Source organism: Chironomus tepperi, unplaced genomic scaffold (assembly GCF_022539635.2).
Source record: "Chironomus tepperi strain 1889 unplaced genomic scaffold, CSIRO-AGI_Ctep_v1 contig_244, whole genome shotgun sequence".
Taxonomy (NCBI): Eukaryota; Metazoa; Arthropoda; class Insecta; order Diptera; family Chironomidae; genus Chironomus; species Chironomus tepperi.
This window is the reverse complement of record NW_027226366.1, coordinates 875442-895374: the sequence shown is the minus strand read 5'-3', so window position 1 is coordinate 895374 and position 19933 is coordinate 875442. Positions and strand designations below refer to the sequence as shown.

The 19933-nt window shown below is 31.9% G+C and overlaps 2 protein-coding genes across 2 annotated transcripts; one reads left to right on the top strand and one right to left on the bottom strand.

Annotated features, from left to right (window-relative positions):
* The first annotated feature begins 363 nt into the window (after positions 1–363).
* Positions 364–13850, top strand: LOC139091431 (uncharacterized). The gene is made up of 8 exons (XM_070641516.1): positions 364–457; positions 571–691; positions 7168–7451; positions 10845–10958; positions 11057–11188; positions 12740–13478; positions 13589–13640; positions 13719–13850. The coding sequence occupies exons 1-8, from the start codon at positions 364–366 to the stop codon at positions 13848–13850; spliced, it is 1668 nt and encodes a 555-aa protein (XP_070497617.1).
* A 3250-nt stretch (positions 13851–17100) lies between these two features.
* On the bottom strand, positions 17101–19496 carry LOC139091289 (gastrula zinc finger protein XlCGF26.1-like). Its single transcript, XM_070641298.1, has 6 exons — positions 19188–19496; positions 18886–19126; positions 18616–18826; positions 18384–18557; positions 17558–18319; positions 17101–17344 (listed from the first exon to the last, which is right to left on the bottom strand). The coding sequence occupies exons 1-6, from the start codon at positions 19290–19292 to the stop codon at positions 17221–17223; spliced, it is 1617 nt and encodes a 538-aa protein (XP_070497399.1). The 5' UTR covers positions 19293–19496; the 3' UTR covers positions 17101–17220.
* Positions 19497–19933: the final 437 nt, after the last annotated feature.

Sequence of the window (19933 nt, the reverse complement as noted above, 5' to 3'; positions counted from 1 at the left end):
ATGGAGCGGGAAAGTGAGAGATGAAGGAACAAAACTTATGTTAAGTAAATGAAAAAGTTTCTCTCGAAATAAACATCATTTTTCTGTACCGTACTTAATAACGCTGTTGCATCAAATTCAAAGAGTTTTACACCTGCTTTTTCACTTCAAATATTCTTTTTTAATGACTATTTAAACGTTGTTTTATGCTGTCGTGGTATACTCTTATAAACATTAAAAATATCTCCTAATACATACTCATCAGTTTCAATGAGCTTTAAGCGCATTTCGAGGGAAACAAATTTTCTCTCAAGTATAAAATTTTAAGAGGACTTACTTCATATAAAAGCAATTAATTAAGAGACGTTTCAGACCGGAATTCTAATGTCGCATCGAAGATCAAAGTTACAAAAATACAATTGGATTCATTCAGTGCTTTCATTTCTCGTTAATTATGACAAAGGTACAGGACGTGTTGGTAAGCAGCAATTACGTTTCCTTCTCAGAATCATTTACTAATTAGATTTTTACAAATGAAAAAATTTCTCGACATTTAATCAATAATTTCATCCAATTATTTATTTATTGCAGCTTATGCTGACTTTATTTTCTATGTTGCGGATTACTTTACAAGTAATACTTTAGCTATTCAGATCAATGATGCAAATGCAGATGCACTACACTACAGAAGAGTTATAGATTCATTTGCTATGTATATCTGCTTACCTTTATTTGTATCTGTAGATACAGCACTCTGCAGGTGTATGCACAATTCTGACTGTAATGATTTGACGGGAAAGTGGAGTAGTATTGTAAAATTTACATATGGGAAGCTGCACATTATCTACATTGGATGCACTGATTTAGACTTGTTCCAGACCTTACCTTAAATCTATAGTTGCGAGTGTTAGGAAGGAGGACATTAATATTTGGGAAATATGCTGGTATTTCTCTCTAAGAACAATAGAAAATTGAAGGTTTTTGTCCAAATAAAGCGGTGGGTTAACCTCAAAAACCAAAGGAAATCAAGGATACTTTTGATGTTAGGCTTGCCAGAATTCACGCATAATCTATGTTACTTACTTTCTTACTTACTTAGCCATGTTCTTACATGACGCTTAGGTTACAATAAAAGTCTTTCCATCTGACTCTGCTGGCTACGTCAACTGGTTTGTACAAATTCTCTGTCCGCATAGATTTAGGATATACTCCTAATCTATGTTGTCCTAATGTTTTCAGTCTGATTAGAATCCCTCCTTTATTAACATTTTATGCATTTAGTCACAAAAGAAGGATTTGAACATCATTTTCAGCTCACGTGATTTGAAAAAGTGTCAACAGACAAAATTTCCTTGTTGAGTCTCGAACCCACGACCGATGTGTTGGTGCAAAGAGAAGTAAAGGAAGTCACTGCTCTGCCAAGCCACCTAAGCACTTATAAATCAAATGACATGAACACCTAAATGCAATTTTAAATATTTTCCCTCAATAAACTAATTCCAGATTTTGACACCCAGTCATAAATGCATCACATAATTCCTCAAATGTGCTTATAGTCAATTTATTATCAGGAATTTTAAGAACACCCATTAACATTTTTCCATAAAAATTATTTAAAAAGCTTTTCAATTTATTTTATAAATGCACATTTAATCATTTCCATTTTATAATAATCAGCTTATAAAGTAAAAGGTTCCTTCGCTTATGAACTGATTTTTTTTTTCTATTGATCTATATTATTTAGTAACACATGAATGACTGACTGTTTATGAAAACATAACTGTAGATTGCAATATTCCGTATAGACATGTGATTTTTTTAAGTTATTTGATAAATGAAAGAATTCAGAACTGTGTCTAACCCAAAAACATATATAGTTCATTTTCCTTCAATTAGCACTAAAGTGTTGACACGTTCTCATGAGATGGAATGAAATGAATGTATGAGAGAGATTAATACACTTTCACATCTATGGATACGACAAACGATGGATTTTTTTTTCTCCAAATCCCCTCAAATTGGAATCATGAAAAAGAAGCTGTAGATAAAATTATTCAACTACCGTTGACATATTTCTAACTGACATAGTATTTCCATTCAAATGAAAGGTATTTGGGAAGTGAAAGTTAATAGAATATTGAAGTCATTCAGATCCAAAATTATATAGATTTTGAGGATATATTTATTATAAAATATACCTGTATCATGTCAATGCATTTACATATATGAGCACTTTCAAGCCAAGCATCAGGATCAACTCCAACATCTTATATCAATGGATATCATTGAAATATATTATTCGAATAAGAACTGATGCTTCTTTAAATATTTAAAGGAATTATATCGTTCAATATTCTGATAATGCTTCCTTACAAGATGGAAAGCATGACTTAAGCTTCTTCAACGATTGTTTATAGGATGTTCTTTGTGGGAAAGTTTGAAAAGTTTTCTTGAATAAAATAAGAGATGTAATGTTGGCATATGGAAGTTACCTTAAAAAAAGGAAAAGAAAAGTAAACATAAGGACTAATTTAAAAATGGTATCTAATCGTAATTTCATACATAAGATCCAAATATGCACCTCAAAACATTCTTGATTTAACATGTTATGAATGAACCAAAAGATCATCGTACCTTTTTGTCGTAGCTTTATTTAAGGAATTTCGAGCATTTTTGGTACTTTTTTGACGTTTTAAAGGAACAACAATCCCGAGCGGCACATGTGTGGATACAATATGGCAACTCCATAGCTAACCCTTCTTCCTTCATGTCACTCGGGAATGTTATCCTGAAAAATGGAATTTAAAATTAATACCGACTGTTCCTTTCTGTTTTAATAACTATAGATCAAGTCCCTAGAGGATGTTAAGAGCTGTTGAAAATTTCCTAAACCTACACACATTTCCGTACACCTTTATCTCCCTTAATTGTTAATAATCCTATTCCTTCGGGTAAGTTATAAAATATTGTTGAAATAGTAGGTGGCAAGGCAAGCAAAAGTTGAGGAAATAATAAAGTCTCTTTTATTTTTCTTATAAAAAATTTAAAGCTATGCTTTTAAAAAAACTTTATTAAGGAACAGTTTTTTAGTAATTTTAAAAGACGCCTACACTTCACATTTTATGGAAGTGTTTAAAAGGAGGAATTTATTCTTCAGTTTTAAGTGATATTGTTGAATGTCAAGATAAAAGGATCATCTAACAATTGTATCGAAGTTTGTGAATTCTTATGACGCACATATGAATGTATGAATATAAAATTAATATATTGCATAATTCATAGGATCTCTAGCTTAAAAAATGACATTTGAACATCTTTATTGATGCAATTACTGTCTTTATTGAAATTCTCTGGATTTTAGTTCATAAGTACAGATAATTTGGCAATTAAGTTGCCACTGTCGAGTCTTAAATCTGGAATAATTCGTTCGGTGATGCTTTCGGAGAAGTTAGCTTAGAATTCTGTTTCTCTAAGCCTTATTAAGCCAATTTCCTTAAAAATTATTGATTGGCCTTAATAGACAAAAAATAATCTATCTAAGACCTTCCTTACTGTTACGATGCTCCTATGTGAAACTTAGGTTGCCACACCATGCTTCCTATCTGAAGCTGTTGCTAGCTCTGTCGTCTAGTATGTACATATTCTCTGTCCGCACGTTAAGCTGACATTCTTTCAGCAATGTTCTGCATCATGTAGCTTTTGGAGTACCAGGACATCTTTTCCCCTGCGAATCTAAAAGAACTAGTTCTGCATGCTTGAGAGCATGCTCTTGGGTTGTTGGGTTATTGTAGGTGGCCTCAACAAACACAAGCTGTTGAGATCTTGGTACGAATAGGTTGTATGAACAGTATTGCGCTTAATATTGCTAACCGGCTGACAGTTACTAGCGACAGAGTTAGCTTCAGATGCCAACTAAGAAAACTATGGAACAGAGTCGATCTGCATGGAAGACAAAGTTAGTAAAATTGTTCAACATTACAAAGAATTCATCTAGCTCTGATAAATGCGCTTTAGTCACCAGATCATTACTAAACAATTCTTCTATCATTACCAAAACAAACCTTCACCGACCTTTCATGTCCGCATTTTTAGCAATAGAAAAAGAACTTCTCCTCATTTTAGTTGTGTCAAGTTTTTTAAAAGAAATTTCAAATATAAGTAGTGAGTCTATAGCTACATTACAACATCATTAAATGAGAATTTCCTCAATGCCTTAAATGCCCAATTTTAAAAGGTTTCTATTTCATCTACTTCTTTTTATTTCATTTCATTTTTTTCCGTTGTTTAAACTTGATATTAGAACCTAGACGAGGAATGAAAACATTTAGGACAAACAGAAGAGTTCACTTTTTTCTTTCTTTTCTTTCTCTTCTTTTAGAAAGTGTCTATAGACGGCTGAATATGAGAGAATGTGAAAAGATAAGGTGGAGGGAGGTAGAAATCAATATCTAGAATGTGATAAAAGTTAAAATTGGAAAATGTCGGTTCTCTCCCTACTGTACATATTCACATTAAATACTTGACTCGTTTGCGATATTAGCTTCTTTATTTGAAATTATCATTTTGAAAGTCACAAAAAAATAAATCGGTAAATGCAAATGGAACAGCCGAACCGCCCCTCCGGTTGAAATCGATTTGAGAGAAAGGCACAAGAAAAAAGAATCTTAAAAACATCTTTTTTTATCTTCAATATTTTCATTTCTTTTATTATAAACGGTGAAAAGTTGTGAGATAGACGTCACCCGTCAAGCGCTATAATTCTTCATCATTGCATACATAGGGCAACTACTACAAACGGTTGTCATATAAGTTCATGTTGAAGTTTTTGTCTCATTCTCTATTTTTGGGTGAAGGCAGGCAAAAGTGTAATAATAATAAAAAAGGAAGTAAAGAATATCAAATAGACTGAGCACGAGGTAGCAACAGCAGCGGCAGCAGATATTAATTTAGAGCCTATGTTGAATGGAGGCTGTCTGTAAAGGAGAAAGAATATATACGGAGATTTATTCTTTTTTGGAATAACTTTCTCGCTAGAAAAAAAATTCTATTCTATTACGTGTATTGTGTGTGTGTACCAAGCAGCATAAGTGTATGTTATTCTGTAAAAAAAAAAGCCTATTGTGTTTAAAAAGGCAAGAAAAAGGAGCTTTGAATTTAATTGAGATATAAAAAATTTATACATAAAAGCTCATTAACAATTTAAATTGACACAACCGAAAAGTCAACAGTTCAGTCGAGAGAAAGGCACAAAAGGCAGAAGAAAGGGAAAATAATACCTGCACATAGAATATATAAAAATGTTGACTAAAAGTAACAAAATGTTTAATTTAGTGTTAATTTTAAGTGTATTATTAGTCAAGAATGGAAGTAGCTACGAAATTAGCTCCTATTCTCGTGTATCGAAGAATGGTGGTTCCATTAGTGCAAAATCAGATACAGCCAATGACCCTTCATCCAACTATATGTCACACATTGAGTCAACCTTAATTGATAAGTAAATGAATTTTCCATTTTTATTTAAAAGTTTTTTTTTATTTTTTTGTTTTGTTTTACTTTGTTTTAAATCCCTCTCTATGGCTCTATCTTCATCCCTCCCCCCTCCGTTCGGTCGGTCGGTTTTGATGGAAAACTTTTTTGTGTTTTTTTATATTTCGATTTGGTTTATGTTCAGTTAAAACGTGCTTTATACAGCATCGTTCGAATTACCATTTCAAAAATGACCTATTCACAAAAAAGGAAATCTATTTGGAATCTCGGATTGTGAGCTCTATCTATGATTGTATACAGTGTTGCTATCTGTCAATTTAACTTGGATCGTATAGAGGCTTTTTTGGGATTTGTCAGAACTGCCTGTGGTGAAATCCTATAAAACCATTTTGCTGTCTTCTCAAGAAAGAGTCAATGCCAAATTTAGGCTGAATTAGCGTTCTTGACAGCTTCACATCTGTTTTTGACAAGTTAACGTCTATTTTGTTTCAAATGTGCCTTCAGAATTGATTTACAATTAAAATAAAATATCAGAGTGCGGCAACCTCAAAATCGAAAATTCGACATTTGATTGTCGAATTTTTTCTCAAAATTCGATGTTTCATTAGAAAATTTAAAAATAGTTTGACAGTTAGCAATTTTGTAACAAAATAAATATTTACGAAGTTTTCATTAGAAATTCTCATTCTAATACAAATTTCGAAGCTTCTAATATCCTAATACAATTCACTTGATGTGGTTTAACGTTATTTTGAGCATAAATTTGCTTAAAAATTTTTTGTAAACATTGAAAATTTTTTCAATGTGTTTTGGAATAATCGGTTATTTCTTCATAACGGAAATTTATTTTTTGAAAAAAGTAACGAAAAAAATAATTCAAACAAAAAAATAACAGAAATTTTTCAGATAGCCGCACTCTGTAAAATATGATTTCTAGATCTTGGCCTTGATTGCCTCTGATTTTGGACAAATACTGGTATATAAACATCCAGAAAACCAAACTTTTATTTCTGACTAGATCTACATAGGACAGTACTATTCAAATTATTCATCAAAACCAAGTTGAAACTTTCCTAAAGAATATTATAACGTAAATTTAAGATTTGAAAATATTACTGAGATTAACAGAAGTTCAAAACTCAAAATTTAAGTTCAAAAACTTGATTGTGGAAAAATGAGAAACATTAGACTCAGCAATCCATGATAATGTTCATGATTTATGCCTTCATGAGCACCAAATTTAACATCACTGTATACATCCTTCAATTTTAGCTTTATTTTTCGCTGTTTCTTTGTTAAATAAATTTCTGAACTCCACTTTCCATCCTTCATCCCATACATTTTCAATCGCTTGACTGTGGGAAATTTAATTTAATACATCCACACGTATTTCAACGAATTAACCTTAGCGATAAAGTCATTTTATTCCATTTGCATGTCAATCTTGCATTCACTACATGCACTGAAAATTGATTTTAATCTGTCGACGTTTCTCTATCGAAAAAAAAATATAGGAAGGAGGACATTTCTGTTCTCATAAAGCAACGAAATAAAAATCAATTTTCATACCCACACTCAAAATGTCATCATACTGTACTTTAGTCTATTCCGTGCGAACATAGAGATTGATATACATCTAATGTATTTTTCCGATTGTTATGAAAAATTAATGAATGAGAAAAAAAAAAATCGAATTTCTAGGCAGAACAATGTAGCACTAAAACAACAACAAGAGGAAGGAGAGCAACAGCAACAGAAAACAGCCACATCAGGCAATGAAAATGTAAAGGAAGTAGAGGAAAAATCAGAGGGACGTGCCATCAAAAGCAATTATTACTTTCCATTGTCAGACTTTCTAACAAAAGCAAAAGCAATGCAAAGCAACAGCTACAAAAATGAAAAGGAAGGTCGACTCATTGTTTATCCATCTTACACACAAAATATTGATCAAACAAGGCGGAGATATGATATGACACCATCAACAGGTATGTGAAAAATACCATTAGTGCGTGATATACTAAAAATACACACTTAAGCATTAAGAATGAGAGAAAAAAAAGGAACTTTATGTTTTGCCTTCTTTACGGAACCAAAAATTTTGTATTCGAATTTGTTGCGGAAAGAGAAAATTTATTTATCTTTCTTCGGAAATTCTTGATAGTTATTATTAAAGGCTCTATTGAGGGAAGGAGAATAAAGAATAGGATATGGATCGAACATTTCCGTTCATGTTGAATGGAAATTAGCAATTAAATGAGCAGAATTAAATTGATTTGTGAATTTTATAAGTAAACTTGTTTTGGGCTGAAAGATTAGTTTATGGGAAGTTATGGGTTGAAGAACATATGGCTAATTGGGTAGCATGATATGATGATTAAAATGAATATCTATAATTTGGAACTTGTTTATTTTGTTTTTACTGGATCTTGATTTTTAGCAATTTTGGATTCAAAATATCCAAATAATTCATAAATTTCAATGTAAATTTGAAAGAAAAACAGAACAATATCCAAAAATATTAATGCAAACTCAAAACTTTGATAATCTCAGAACTAATGAACTGTTTGCTCACACTGAGACAGCTCTTTTTGTTTTCTTAAAAGTCCAATTGTAAAGTTTTCCAAACTACGTATTACACAAGAACTGAATTATTTAATAAACTTAACAATTCATTGAGCAAACAAAAGCTTAGACACATACAATCAACTAAATTATTCACAGAATTCATACTTTATGATATACTTTTGTGAGCATTGAGCCATTAAAAATATGTAAAATTTATTCTTTCTACCATTAAAATCAATGACTTTCATGAAATGGCTTCATAATAAAAAGACTGAAAAAGAATGTGATATAAAAAAATTTGACGATCTGGTATCAGTGATGGGCAACCTGTGTGACGTGACACACTAGCTGTGACACAATAGTGTACCGTCATGGAAATGCGATCAACCGTATGTCATTTGAGGTTATGGTCTAAGCTTACCACCAAAGTGTGCTGCACCACTCAGGTTGTCCACAACTGAATCTAGATATAATAGAGTTCTTGAGTTTATTCAAGTCGTTTAAGAAAATAAAAAATGCCAACAGAACTTTTCTTTTTATCGTCAAATAAGACATTTCAGATGTTCATGTCTAAGTTTTCGAATGCCACACAATTTAGATTCATTAATATTTCATATTCTCATTAGGTTGACTCCTAGTGCATCAGTATAAGTATGTATCTATGCATGACAATTTTGCAACAGTGTTGTACTTGTTGGGGTCGAATCCTTCTTGGTGGGGAAGAATGGGTCGGAATCAGAAGACACGGTGTCATCGGGACAATTTCGAATCTTTCCATAATACAACGACGTAGTGGTACCCTAGCGAAACCGGTGTTACATTCCGGCTTATGAAGGAATGTAGTAAATGTTTTTGAGGTCGAATCCTTCTCGGTTGGGAAAAATGGGTCAGGATTAGCTTCCGTAACACGGAAATGTAGCGGTTGCCTCCCTTGTGCTGGAGTGTATTAAGGGAGGGTTTTAGGGTTAGACCCCTCTTGATACGGATAAATTCTTTAATATTCTTGAATGGCTATAGAAAAACAATTGATTGTAGCTTATTCACCCCTTCCAAACTGTATCTTGAAGTAAACATCCCCCACTTCCCTCACCGTAATATCGAAAAACAATCTTATGTCTACCTCTGACCTTGTGTCTTCAGAAAATCTAAATTTTTGATTAATACCTAAAAATGTTTGTAAACAAAAATTTCGAGCATAAATTGAATTCCAAAATGTTGATGGGAAACATCCCTCAAAGCATTCAAGCTATACTTAGCATTTATTCAAATTTCAATGCCTTTAAAATCATCAATTTAATATTTTTCATCATCATATGTATTTAATTTGATGAGATATCATCGATGTACTCGATAAAAGCATTTTTATATTGAAATTTTTATGTTCATCAGCACATAAATAACTCCTTTTCGCTATTTTTTTACGAATTTATTAATGTTACATATTCCGGTGTACTCTTTCACCCATCGGTACATAAAAGTTTGGCTGTATATCGACAAAAATAAAAAAGCCACGTCGATTTATGAAATTCGAATTTTATTTTTTCATTTATCAATCTGACTGTTATTTGATACGCAGATTTATTATCAATCTGACATTCTCACTATACAATGAATGTATTTGGCACATTTATGTGTCAGTGTGTGGAAAAATTAAAGCTCTTCTAATCATGATTCTTCACCGCTTAGTACCGAAAAGTATGTATGTATGTAGAGACAGTAAAAGGAAAAAAGATATTAATGTATTTTGTGGGGAGTGAATATAATAAAGAAAAAGAAGTAACAAGAGAAGCATTTGGGTGCCTTGTGGTTTCTCATAAAAAATTACGGTACCAGAATGCTTTAATTCTATCTAATAGAAAGGGAGGATAAATGTTATTTTAAAATGCGTATACTAAGTGCTTTGAAAATCATTATATTTCACATGAGCACACGCACACAGGAGTGTTTTGAAAGTTAGAGATCACCTCCTCATACCCACACACATATTTCTGCCTTTTTATTTTCTCAAGCCGCTCCTAATCAATTTCGATGATTTATGAACAAACAATTTCTTTTTCGTCTCGATATTTCACATATATCCTCTTTCCTTTATTGTAGCAGCTTTTCACGGTCTACCCACATATATAAGAAAGTTTTTTTCTTCTTGTCTGCTGATTTATCGACAACAAGACTGAAATTATTCTGAATTTCTCTTCAATGAACTTTTAACGGTCAAAAATTATTTGAAAATTTTTATAAATTTGTAGTAGTGAATTGCCCCGCTCAGTATTTTCTAGAACTTTCTTCGTAAACAAGAAAATATTGAAATTTTATAGTTAATTTAGTGTTAAGTTATCAATAAATGAATCTATCAGCTCACAACTAAGGATAAGCACTTAAAAATGCGCACCAGTTGCCGATAAATAGCAAATCGATTAGCCAATTTTCACTTTTGTTCTGTTTTATCACAAAACCGTAGCAAGTGAAAGGGAAATTTTATAACTTAGAAGGGAAAAAAATCAACATACGTGTGTACATACACAGGGTGTTGGAACATGAAAATGTGTGTACAAGACATTAGGTAAAGAAGGAATAATAAGTAAAATAAAAAGAAAGTTGAAATACCTAACTGAATTTATTACAAATTGGAAGTTTATATTGATTCGTTCGGCATTAATGTCTAGAGTTGATGATGCTACACACATTTGTTAGAACTGAAAAGGAAAAGGGAATGGAAGAAAAATAATAGGGATCGGAGAAATGAATCAATAATTTTTCACTTGAAATGATTTATATTTATTTGCTTTTTTCGTATTTTATGCCTATTTGAACAGGGCAAGCAGCACAAAGGCGATTTGCTCCCGGAGAAGCTTATGGCGTTACACTTTACAAATTAAAGCATCCGGAAAAGTTTGCTGGCTACAAATATCCACAGCCGAGTCCACCAAGTTAGTATAATTATCAAAAAAGGAAGAAAAAAAAGAAAATTTTCAATTAAAACTTTTTAAATTAATTTTTCCCTTCATTGAAATAAATTTTCGTATAGATCCCGCTCCACAACCGATGATGATGAATCCAGTACCACCACCGCCACCTCAACCACCAATGATGATAGCAACATTGCCTCCCCCACCAATGATGACACAATCACCGCCATCTCAACAATATTTGCCACCAAGTAAGTTCCTTTATCCCATTCATGTGGCCGATACTACGACAGAATCACAAGTAATGACAATAACAGCGTTCCGTGCCACACAACCTTCCCATTTCCTTCCTACTATGCTACCACAAGAAGAAACTACATCCAAAAATCCAATAATTGATTTATTATCTTTCAATAAAAAACTTAATACTTCATACATGCCACCAGAACTGCAAGCTATTAAAGATTCAATCGACAGTAATCATGTAGTTATAGATGATTCACGTAATGATATTGATGCTGATACCGTTGCTAATGCTGATTTACATAGAATCCCTCCAAACATAAATTCAATTTATCAACCCGCCGCCGAATTGAAGCGTAATAATGCAATAAATTATAAATCACGAGACTCCTTAGAGATTACAACAATTTCGAATAAAGATTTACATAAATTTCCGTCTAATGCTGATAGTGCCTACTTACAACCTTCAAATGATGTGAGAAATCTGGAAATAATAAATAATCGTTTACCATCACCTTCCGGCAATATAAGGAATAACATTAACTCTGTTGATAGAGCAAAGACATCAGTACCGGCAATAGATCTTTATAAATTTCCTCATAAAATAAATTATGTGTATCCACCGTCGGCAACAAAGAATTTTGTCAATTTGAACAATAATTATCTAACACAAGCATCAGAACAGAAAAATGACATCAAGCGAATAATATCACAAGGTTCAAATGACTCATCGATTGATCCTGTAGATGCCAGTGGTTTACTTGATAATGACCCAGGAGTTGCACAAGAAGATTTGAATAGATTTCCACCAAATACTGATGCAGTCTATTTGCCACCAGATATGATGAAAGCTATGAACTTGTACAATAGTTATCTAGAACAAGCATCAGGTCAAGCAAGTAATGATTCATCAGTGAGAATCACAGAAGATCCAGACTCAACTTATCTACCTCCAGAAGTAATGTCTTTTATGAATCAACAAAGCAGCGAGCAAAAGGGCTCAGGATCTGGATCAGGAATTAGTTCATCTCAGTTCAGCTCAGTAATGTCAGAAGATACATCTACCGATCCAAATTTAGATTCAGCCTATCTTCCACCTGAGATGATGAGATTAATGGATCAATATAACAAAATAAATACTAGCTCATTTAGCACAGTACAGACACAAGAATCAAGTGCAGATGCTGAGATATCACAAGCAGATTTAAATAAATTCCCACCAAATCTTGATGCAGCATATCTACCACCAGAAATGATGAAATTCATGAATTTATATAACAGCTACATTGCTCCAGCTTCTGGTCAAGACAAGATAAACACCAGCTCGTTTAGCACAGTACAAACACAAGAATCTTCGTCAGATGCTGACATATCACAAGCAGATTTAAATAAATTCCCGCCAAATTTAGATTCAGCTTATCTTCCTCCTGAGATGATGAGAATTATGAATCAATACAACAGTTACATTCCTCCAGCTTCTGGTGACGATAAAATAAACACGAGCTCATTCAGCACAGTTCAAACACAAGAATCAAGTTCAGATGCCGATATATCACAAGCAGATTTACATAAATTCCCGCCAAACCTTAATGCTGGATATTTACCTCCAGAAATGATGCAATTCATGAATTTATATAACAGTTATGTTCCACCTGCTTCTGGTCAATTGGTTGATACAAGTAATTCTATTGATCAACAAGTAATGACACAAGGTAGTGACTCCTCAGCTAACAATGATTTGATGTATATTCCACCAAAAGATTTAAACAATTTCCCGCCAAATATAAACTCAAATTATATGCCATCGGATATGATGAAAGGAGTATCATTAATAAACAGCTATACACCACCAGCATCTGGTAACGATTTGGATTTGATACCTCCCCCTCCCGATTCTTCCATTCCTATTCCTCCTCCTTACTCTATGATGAATCAGCAAGCAGCAAATGGTGGCATGCAAATGAACCCAGGATATATTTATAACAAACCAACAGGTGGTGACATGATGATGCCTCCAACTGGAATGAGTGGGCCAAGTGGACCGCCCATGGATGACGATCACCATCACCATCATGACGACCACGACCATCATCATGACGAAGAAGATCATCACCATCATCATCATCCATGGGATTCATATCCAGACATTTATTATGATGATCACGATCATCATCACCATCATCATCATGTTGAGGAAACAACAACAACACCAGCACCAGTCGAGCCGCGTGTTAAGAAATACAGTTACTACTACTTGGGCAGAAAATTGTGGTACATCCCTCTCTATTTTACTTTCTGGTACGTATCAAATGTAAACATGAGTATGAAGCAGAAATGGACAAAGTCAATAACGACAAATTCTCGTTATATTTTTATTTTATTTTTCTATTTGTTATACGTAATTTCAGGTTCTGTTTGTATGTAGCCGCATTAATTATCCGATCAATTGGACGTCATAAGGTTAATTAATTAAATGTCAAAATACAATTATCGTTACCATAATTAGTTCCTTTTTTTTCATTTATTTCACTCAATTAGGTCGATTTACCAAATCATTACGTTGCAAGAAGCTTACACGACATGTCACACAAGGAAGTAGTCGAGAAAATAAATAAGATGACCGAGTTCGCAATGACACAAATTGAAGATTTTAAGAATAAATATTTATGAAATTATTGAACCATGAAACAAAAATGATGAAAAATGGAAAATAAAGCGAAAATAAATTGAAAAATAATTTTATTTTATGTGTATGGCTCTTTCATCCCTTGGGCGTTCTTCTTTCTATTTCCATCCATTCTTTCTTTCTTTCTTCATAAGAAAATGGAAGCAATTTAAGGCATTATGGGAACTCTAGTTCAATTTTTATTTTTGCACAAGAAAAAAACTTTATTTTTAATAAATAAACAGTTGAACTGAGTTTATTTCCATGTATATATTTTTGTCACGCCATAAAGCTCATGAAAATTTTAAATTTTTTTCAGATCTCTGAAAACAAACAGATTGGATGCCTTAGGTAGTGCTTAAGATGCTGTAAACCATTGTAAACATTTTTCTGCAGTTTCTTTGGATGTGGAAATAATTTAACGGTTTTGTAAAATTTAAAATTTACCGATTTTGTAGAATTTGATTTTCAACGTTTTTGAAGAATTCAAATGTTAACGGTTTTGCAATATTTGAAATCGGTCGATTTTGTAGAGTTTGAGTTCAACAGTTTTGTAAGATTTGAAATTTAACGATTTTGGAGAGTTTAAGTTCAACGGTTTAAAAGAATTCAAAATTTAACGGTTTTGTAAAATTTAAAATTTACCGATTTTGTAGAGTTACAGTTCAATGGAATTGAAAATTTTAAAATTTAACGGTTTTGTTCTAAATTCTAGACTTTGCTTTGTCAGTTCAATTGTTATTAAATCAGTTTTTATACCTGGTATGAGCATGTCCTCAAAACTTAAACTAAAGATCCCTAAAACAACCAGAAGAGTGCTTAAAATGACTATAAAATTACTATCAATTGAAATTTTAAATTTTAATAGGTTTTTAATAGCTTTTTAAATCTAAGCTTAATTAACAATTCACAATATTATTGGATGCAACACAGCAGAATATTTGCTGTGCTGTAGTAATTTTCTAAACAGCAAAAAAAAGAAGCTATTTATACAAAATTTTCATCTATTTTTCCATCTCTCAATGGACATGATTGAGTACATACATTAATTTAAAATTAAAACTTAAATACACACACTCACAAAATATAATAATCATTTTTGACGTATGAACTAGCATCAGGCATTTTATGGGAAACCATTATATTTGCTGATATTTTATATTCCACAAAATCCAATTCAATGATCAATAAATTTTATATTTTTTTTTGACGAGCTTTTTATGAATCGATTTTAATTATTCCCTCGGTTGTTTTTTAAACTCCCCTCACTGCCATAGCATTATGCATATTATGCATGCCCTTTATAGCAAACCAAATATCTAAATATTTCCGATTATTTATCATATAGTTTTGCGGTAATATTTGAAGTTTTTTAGTAATCAGCAAATTGGTTTGTAATAAAATTTCACATTTTTTAGCCTTATCATGATAATTTGCTTATTTATCCATGCATCCTATTACAATTGGGGGAGAACATACAATAGATTAATTGGTGAGGCTCATGTTTCACAACAGGTAAAATCTGAACATTATTTGGTTCTCATTTATTGCAATTAAATTCACATACACACGCATATCCTTGTACCAATTGACTTCATTATTAATGCCATCGGAACTAAAAATCTCCTCTTTTTTGTTATTTTTGCCGTTATGGAAAAAGGCATGTATGACTTTCATGAATAATGCTGTATAATTATGTGCATAATAGTGTGTGTGATGCGTTCTTTTAATTTATTATTAATTGTCACATAAACATAATTTAAATTGAAAAGAACAGCAGGGCATGCAATGATTTTCAGACTGTGCGTCTGCTGCTGTTGATGCTGGTCTTTATGTCGAAATGAGCGTGAAAATTTACTTAATTTGTTTTATCTGGATTTTCGTATTAAGGTGTTGTGCTGTTGTGGCTGTTTCAAGAATATTCAAAAGGATATTTTATGATAATTGGGATTATTATTGTGGATTATTGTACATATTAAAGTTTTGAGATTTGAAAGGCAACGGTTTAGTAAGTTTTGAAATTTAACAGTTTTGTATAATTTAAAATTTAACGGTTTTGTAAATTTTGAAAATTCACGGATCTGAAAAACAATGAAATTTAACGGTTTTGTAAAATTTGAACTTTATCGGTTCTGTTAAATTTGAAATTTAACGAATTTTTAAACCGATTTAAAAAAGAACTAAATGTCCTGCAACCTTATTATCAAGAGGATTTAATGATGTACGATCACAAATCAAACAGCATGTCACTCATTCCTATGTAGCATATAGCATCAAATTCTTAGATTAAAAGCTCAAATCAGATCTTTTCTAATTTCAGCAAGAAGAACTAACATACAAAAACAAAGTGTCCACAAAACGCCATCATCAAAACGAATACATGGTTGAATGTCACGCAATTTGAGATGTGTTTGATTCGTATGATTAAAAGGGAGCGTACTACTGCCCTACATTCTCCACATACCAACAATTTTCATGTTCTATCGAACACAAAAAAAGCACTAAATGATAAATCAAACAAACAGTTTGTTCCGAGATTATGAGAAAGTTCTTTTTTCTGTCTCTCCACAAAAATAAATATTAATTAATGAAAAACTAGACCTTAATATTTTATATATTTTTGGGAAGGGGATATTTGTCTTTATTTTCATTGTCTATACGTTGCTCTCACTTGGAGACACATTCTTTTGGTTTGCACTCAAAAAGATAATTTAGTGCCGACGAAAAAGGTGAAAAGCCATACCTTGCATAGCAATGTATATTGTGAATATTGCATTAATAATTTTAATGACTAATTGTGTTGTGTCTAAAAGTGTTGTGACAAACATTTTATCACTAAGTAATGAACACAATAAAGATTTATTAGAATTAAGTGAAAACTCTAATAAAACTATTAGTGACACATCAGTGATTCCACGTAATTCAGATGCGCGTGATACACGCTGGAGTTATTTTCCTGTTGCTAGTACACTATGGCATTTTCCATTATGGTTCCTTATATATTTCGTGTGGTATCTAGTTTTCTGTACAGTCCGGTCTATCTATAATCATCAGGTGAGTCTCATGTCCTTAAGTCATTTGCACACATTTCTCTAATTAATTTTGTTTTAGATTAATCCCGACGATTATTTACGGAAACGACGAAGTACTGATGACTGGAATATGAATCAATTGACACAATATGTATTAAATGCAATAGAAAGCTTCCCAAATAAAATATCACGAAGCTATTAACTTTTTAAAAAGAATCGTGCCTTTATTGTTACTGTAAAATCACATTCATCGTCTTTTTCATTTAAATTATCATATTTCATTGTCAGTCCCAAGAATTTCAGTATCAAATTTGACAGCAGCAATACGTGATTTTAATGAGTTTCAGAAGCTTTCAGATGTTTGGATTATCATCGATGTTGATGAATTTTCTATTTTAATGCTGCTCGTAGATACATCTTGGAGCATGATGTTGGGCGCATCTACTATCACTAATTGATCCTGCGTTCTGTAAATATTTGAATATAAGTTTTATTATCACAAAAACAAGCATGTGTGAATAATGAATTTTCAGAGAATTAAGTTTTAATTACTAAGAATTTAATTAGAAAATTAACGGGTAAAAAATATTTAAAAAATAACAGTTAATCAGATTTTGAAATTAAAGTTCAAAACAGGTTCAATTCTTTTTTGAAAATTTAACGGTTCAAAAATCCCTTACTTGTTCAAAAGCTGATCCAGTCTGGGAATATTAGGCGACGATGTCTTCTTTCCAGCTGCTTCAAAAGCTGCCAGTTCCGCGGGATGAGTTTTCTTCTTATGACTCCGACAATTTGATCCATTCGAAAAGGTTTTATCACAAAATGGACAGCTATATGGACGAAGGCCTGAATGAAGAATCAAATGATTTTTGAGAGCTTTTGATCGCTTAAAGCTCGTTTGGCAGAATTCACATTTAAATCGCTTTTGATCCGAATGAATAACCATGTGCATCTTTAGCGTTCTTTTTGTATTCAGTGAAACTCCACAAACGTTACAGATATATTGAGTTGTTCCATGTATGTCTTCATGTGTTTTCAATCTCGGCAAATTTTTAAATTTCTTTTTACAAAATTTACATTCATGTGGATACTCATCGTTATGTATGATTTGATGCTCTTTCAAAGCTCCTTTCGTACTAAAGTTTTTACCACAATTACTACATAAAAATGGACGTTCTTTTATATGGACAGATTTTATATGTGCTTGCACATTAACAGATTTTGAAAATTTCTTATCACATTCTATAAATGGACATGGATGAATGAGTTTCCTGTCATCTGGTAAATGCACTTGTTCATGCAATTTCAATTTTCTTTCACTATCAAATTCTCGACTACAACGACTGCATATAAAAACTTTACTTTCTTGTTCCGCATGAGTTTTCTTTACATGATTCTGTAAAGATTGATGATGTGAATATACTTTGTCACACATATGACATCTGTAATGAACATAAATCACAATGTAAACTGAGATAATTACGATTTAATAATTAATTTACTTACTTGTAGCTATTATCTAATGAATGGAGCTTTTTATGTGAATTAATTTGCATTCTTGAGTGAAGAATTTCACCGCAGGAACAACGAACTTGTGGAATGGAATCATGGATCTTACGTACGTGACTATACAAGCCAAAAAAGTTTTTAAACTCTTCATTACAAATGTGGCATGTAAAACTATAAATGAATAATTAATTAAGTGTGATTAATACACAATTGAGGTGTGATAACTTACTCTAAGTCTTCAATCTTGTCTTCGCATTCCTTCATCTCTTTTTCCTCAATTGTATTGTAAGAAATTTCAATCTCGTCCGCAACTTCTGAGCTTTCGGTGATGTTCTCTATGACAAAGTTTTGTTCTGATATTGCCATCGTTGGAATCTCTGCAAAATCATCCAATTCTGTAAATGTATGCTCGTTGTTTATATCTCCACAATCGTTAATGGCTAAAGTATAATAAGATTCATCAATAACTTAATTAAAGGAAGTCACAATTACAACTTACAAGTAGCTTTTTCTGCTATCACAAATTCACTTTTACAAAGATCATCAGTGTCAGTGCATTGATCATTTCGCTGGCACAGATCAAATTGAATTTTGATCTCATTAAGCTTGCTTTCGTCCACATTTGTGTCGTTTATGTAAGCAAAAAAATCCTGAATTTTAATTGATTGTTCCCAAAACTTTTGGATTTTATTAATGTTGACATAACAGTATGAACAGATCCTTGCATCATCGCTAACTGGCTGCATTAAAAACAATAATTTGCATAAGCATAAATTGCAACATAAAATTTGCATAACTTACCAATTCAAGCTTTTGTATCGCAATAAAGTCCTTCAAATTATGGAAAAATACAAAAGCTTCTAAGTTTCCAGCACAAAGTCTGCATAAATTCTCGGAAAGTATCATTTTTGGACAATGTAATTTTTATGTTGTTGTTTATGTTTTAATGCATTTTAACAATTTGCCTTTTTATCAACTTTTATTCACTTAAGTTAGATGACTTTTGATACTTTATGTGATGGTTCCTGCGTTTTTGATTTTTCTAATACTTTTATGATTGTATTAATGCTGTTTTTAGAGAGAAATTTAATGAAATTATAATTTCTGAGTATTTTTATTGTGATTTTTTAGCGCAAATTTTTCATTTAAAAGTTTTTGCTTTGTCTGTCTGACCTTCCACTTCCGATCGTCGCAGCAATAATTTATGGATAAAGCCAAAATGTCAGTATGTGGCTACTAGCCAAGGGATTTTGATTGCTTAAATAATATAAGGTTATATCTTTAGATAAGCGTTTAAATTCAGGGTAGAATGTTAAAAAAATGCGCTTTTGTATTTGCAAACCCTCTTGTAAGTTTTCACTTATTTTGAAGAACAATTTGAAAATTTTATGACCGTTAAAATAATTTTGAATTATTTTCATTATTTGAGTGATTTTAAAACGATTTGATCGAAGTAAACATCTTAAAAATCGAAAAATCGTCATAGTAACCATAAATTTAGAGAATTAATCAAGATTAGACGAGTTAAGCATCATCAATATCGAGGA

Bases quoted from the DNA above. Each gene is read 5' to 3' on its own strand.
- LOC139091431 (XM_070641516.1), top strand. From the start codon at position 364: ATGTCGCATCGAAGATCAAAGTTACAAAAATACAATTGGATTCATTCA. The intron at 692-7,167 runs GTATATCTGCTT...TCGAATTTCTAG, and splicing joins GTTATAGATTCATTTGCTAT to GCAGAACAATGTAGCACTAA. The intron at 13,641-13,718 runs GTTAATTAATTA...TCACTCAATTAG, and splicing joins GATCAATTGGACGTCATAAG to GTCGATTTACCAAATCATTA.
- LOC139091289 (XM_070641298.1), bottom strand. From the start codon at position 19,292: ATGATACTTTCCGAGAATTTATGCAGACTTTGTGCTGGAAACTTAGAA. The intron at 19,127-19,187 runs GTAAGTTATGCA...TTTTTAATGCAG, and splicing joins CGATACAAAAGCTTGAATTG to CCAGTTAGCGATGATGCAAG. The intron at 18,558-18,615 runs GTAAGTTATCAC...ATTCATTTATAG, and splicing joins GACAAGATTGAAGACTTAGA to TTTTACATGCCACATTTGTA.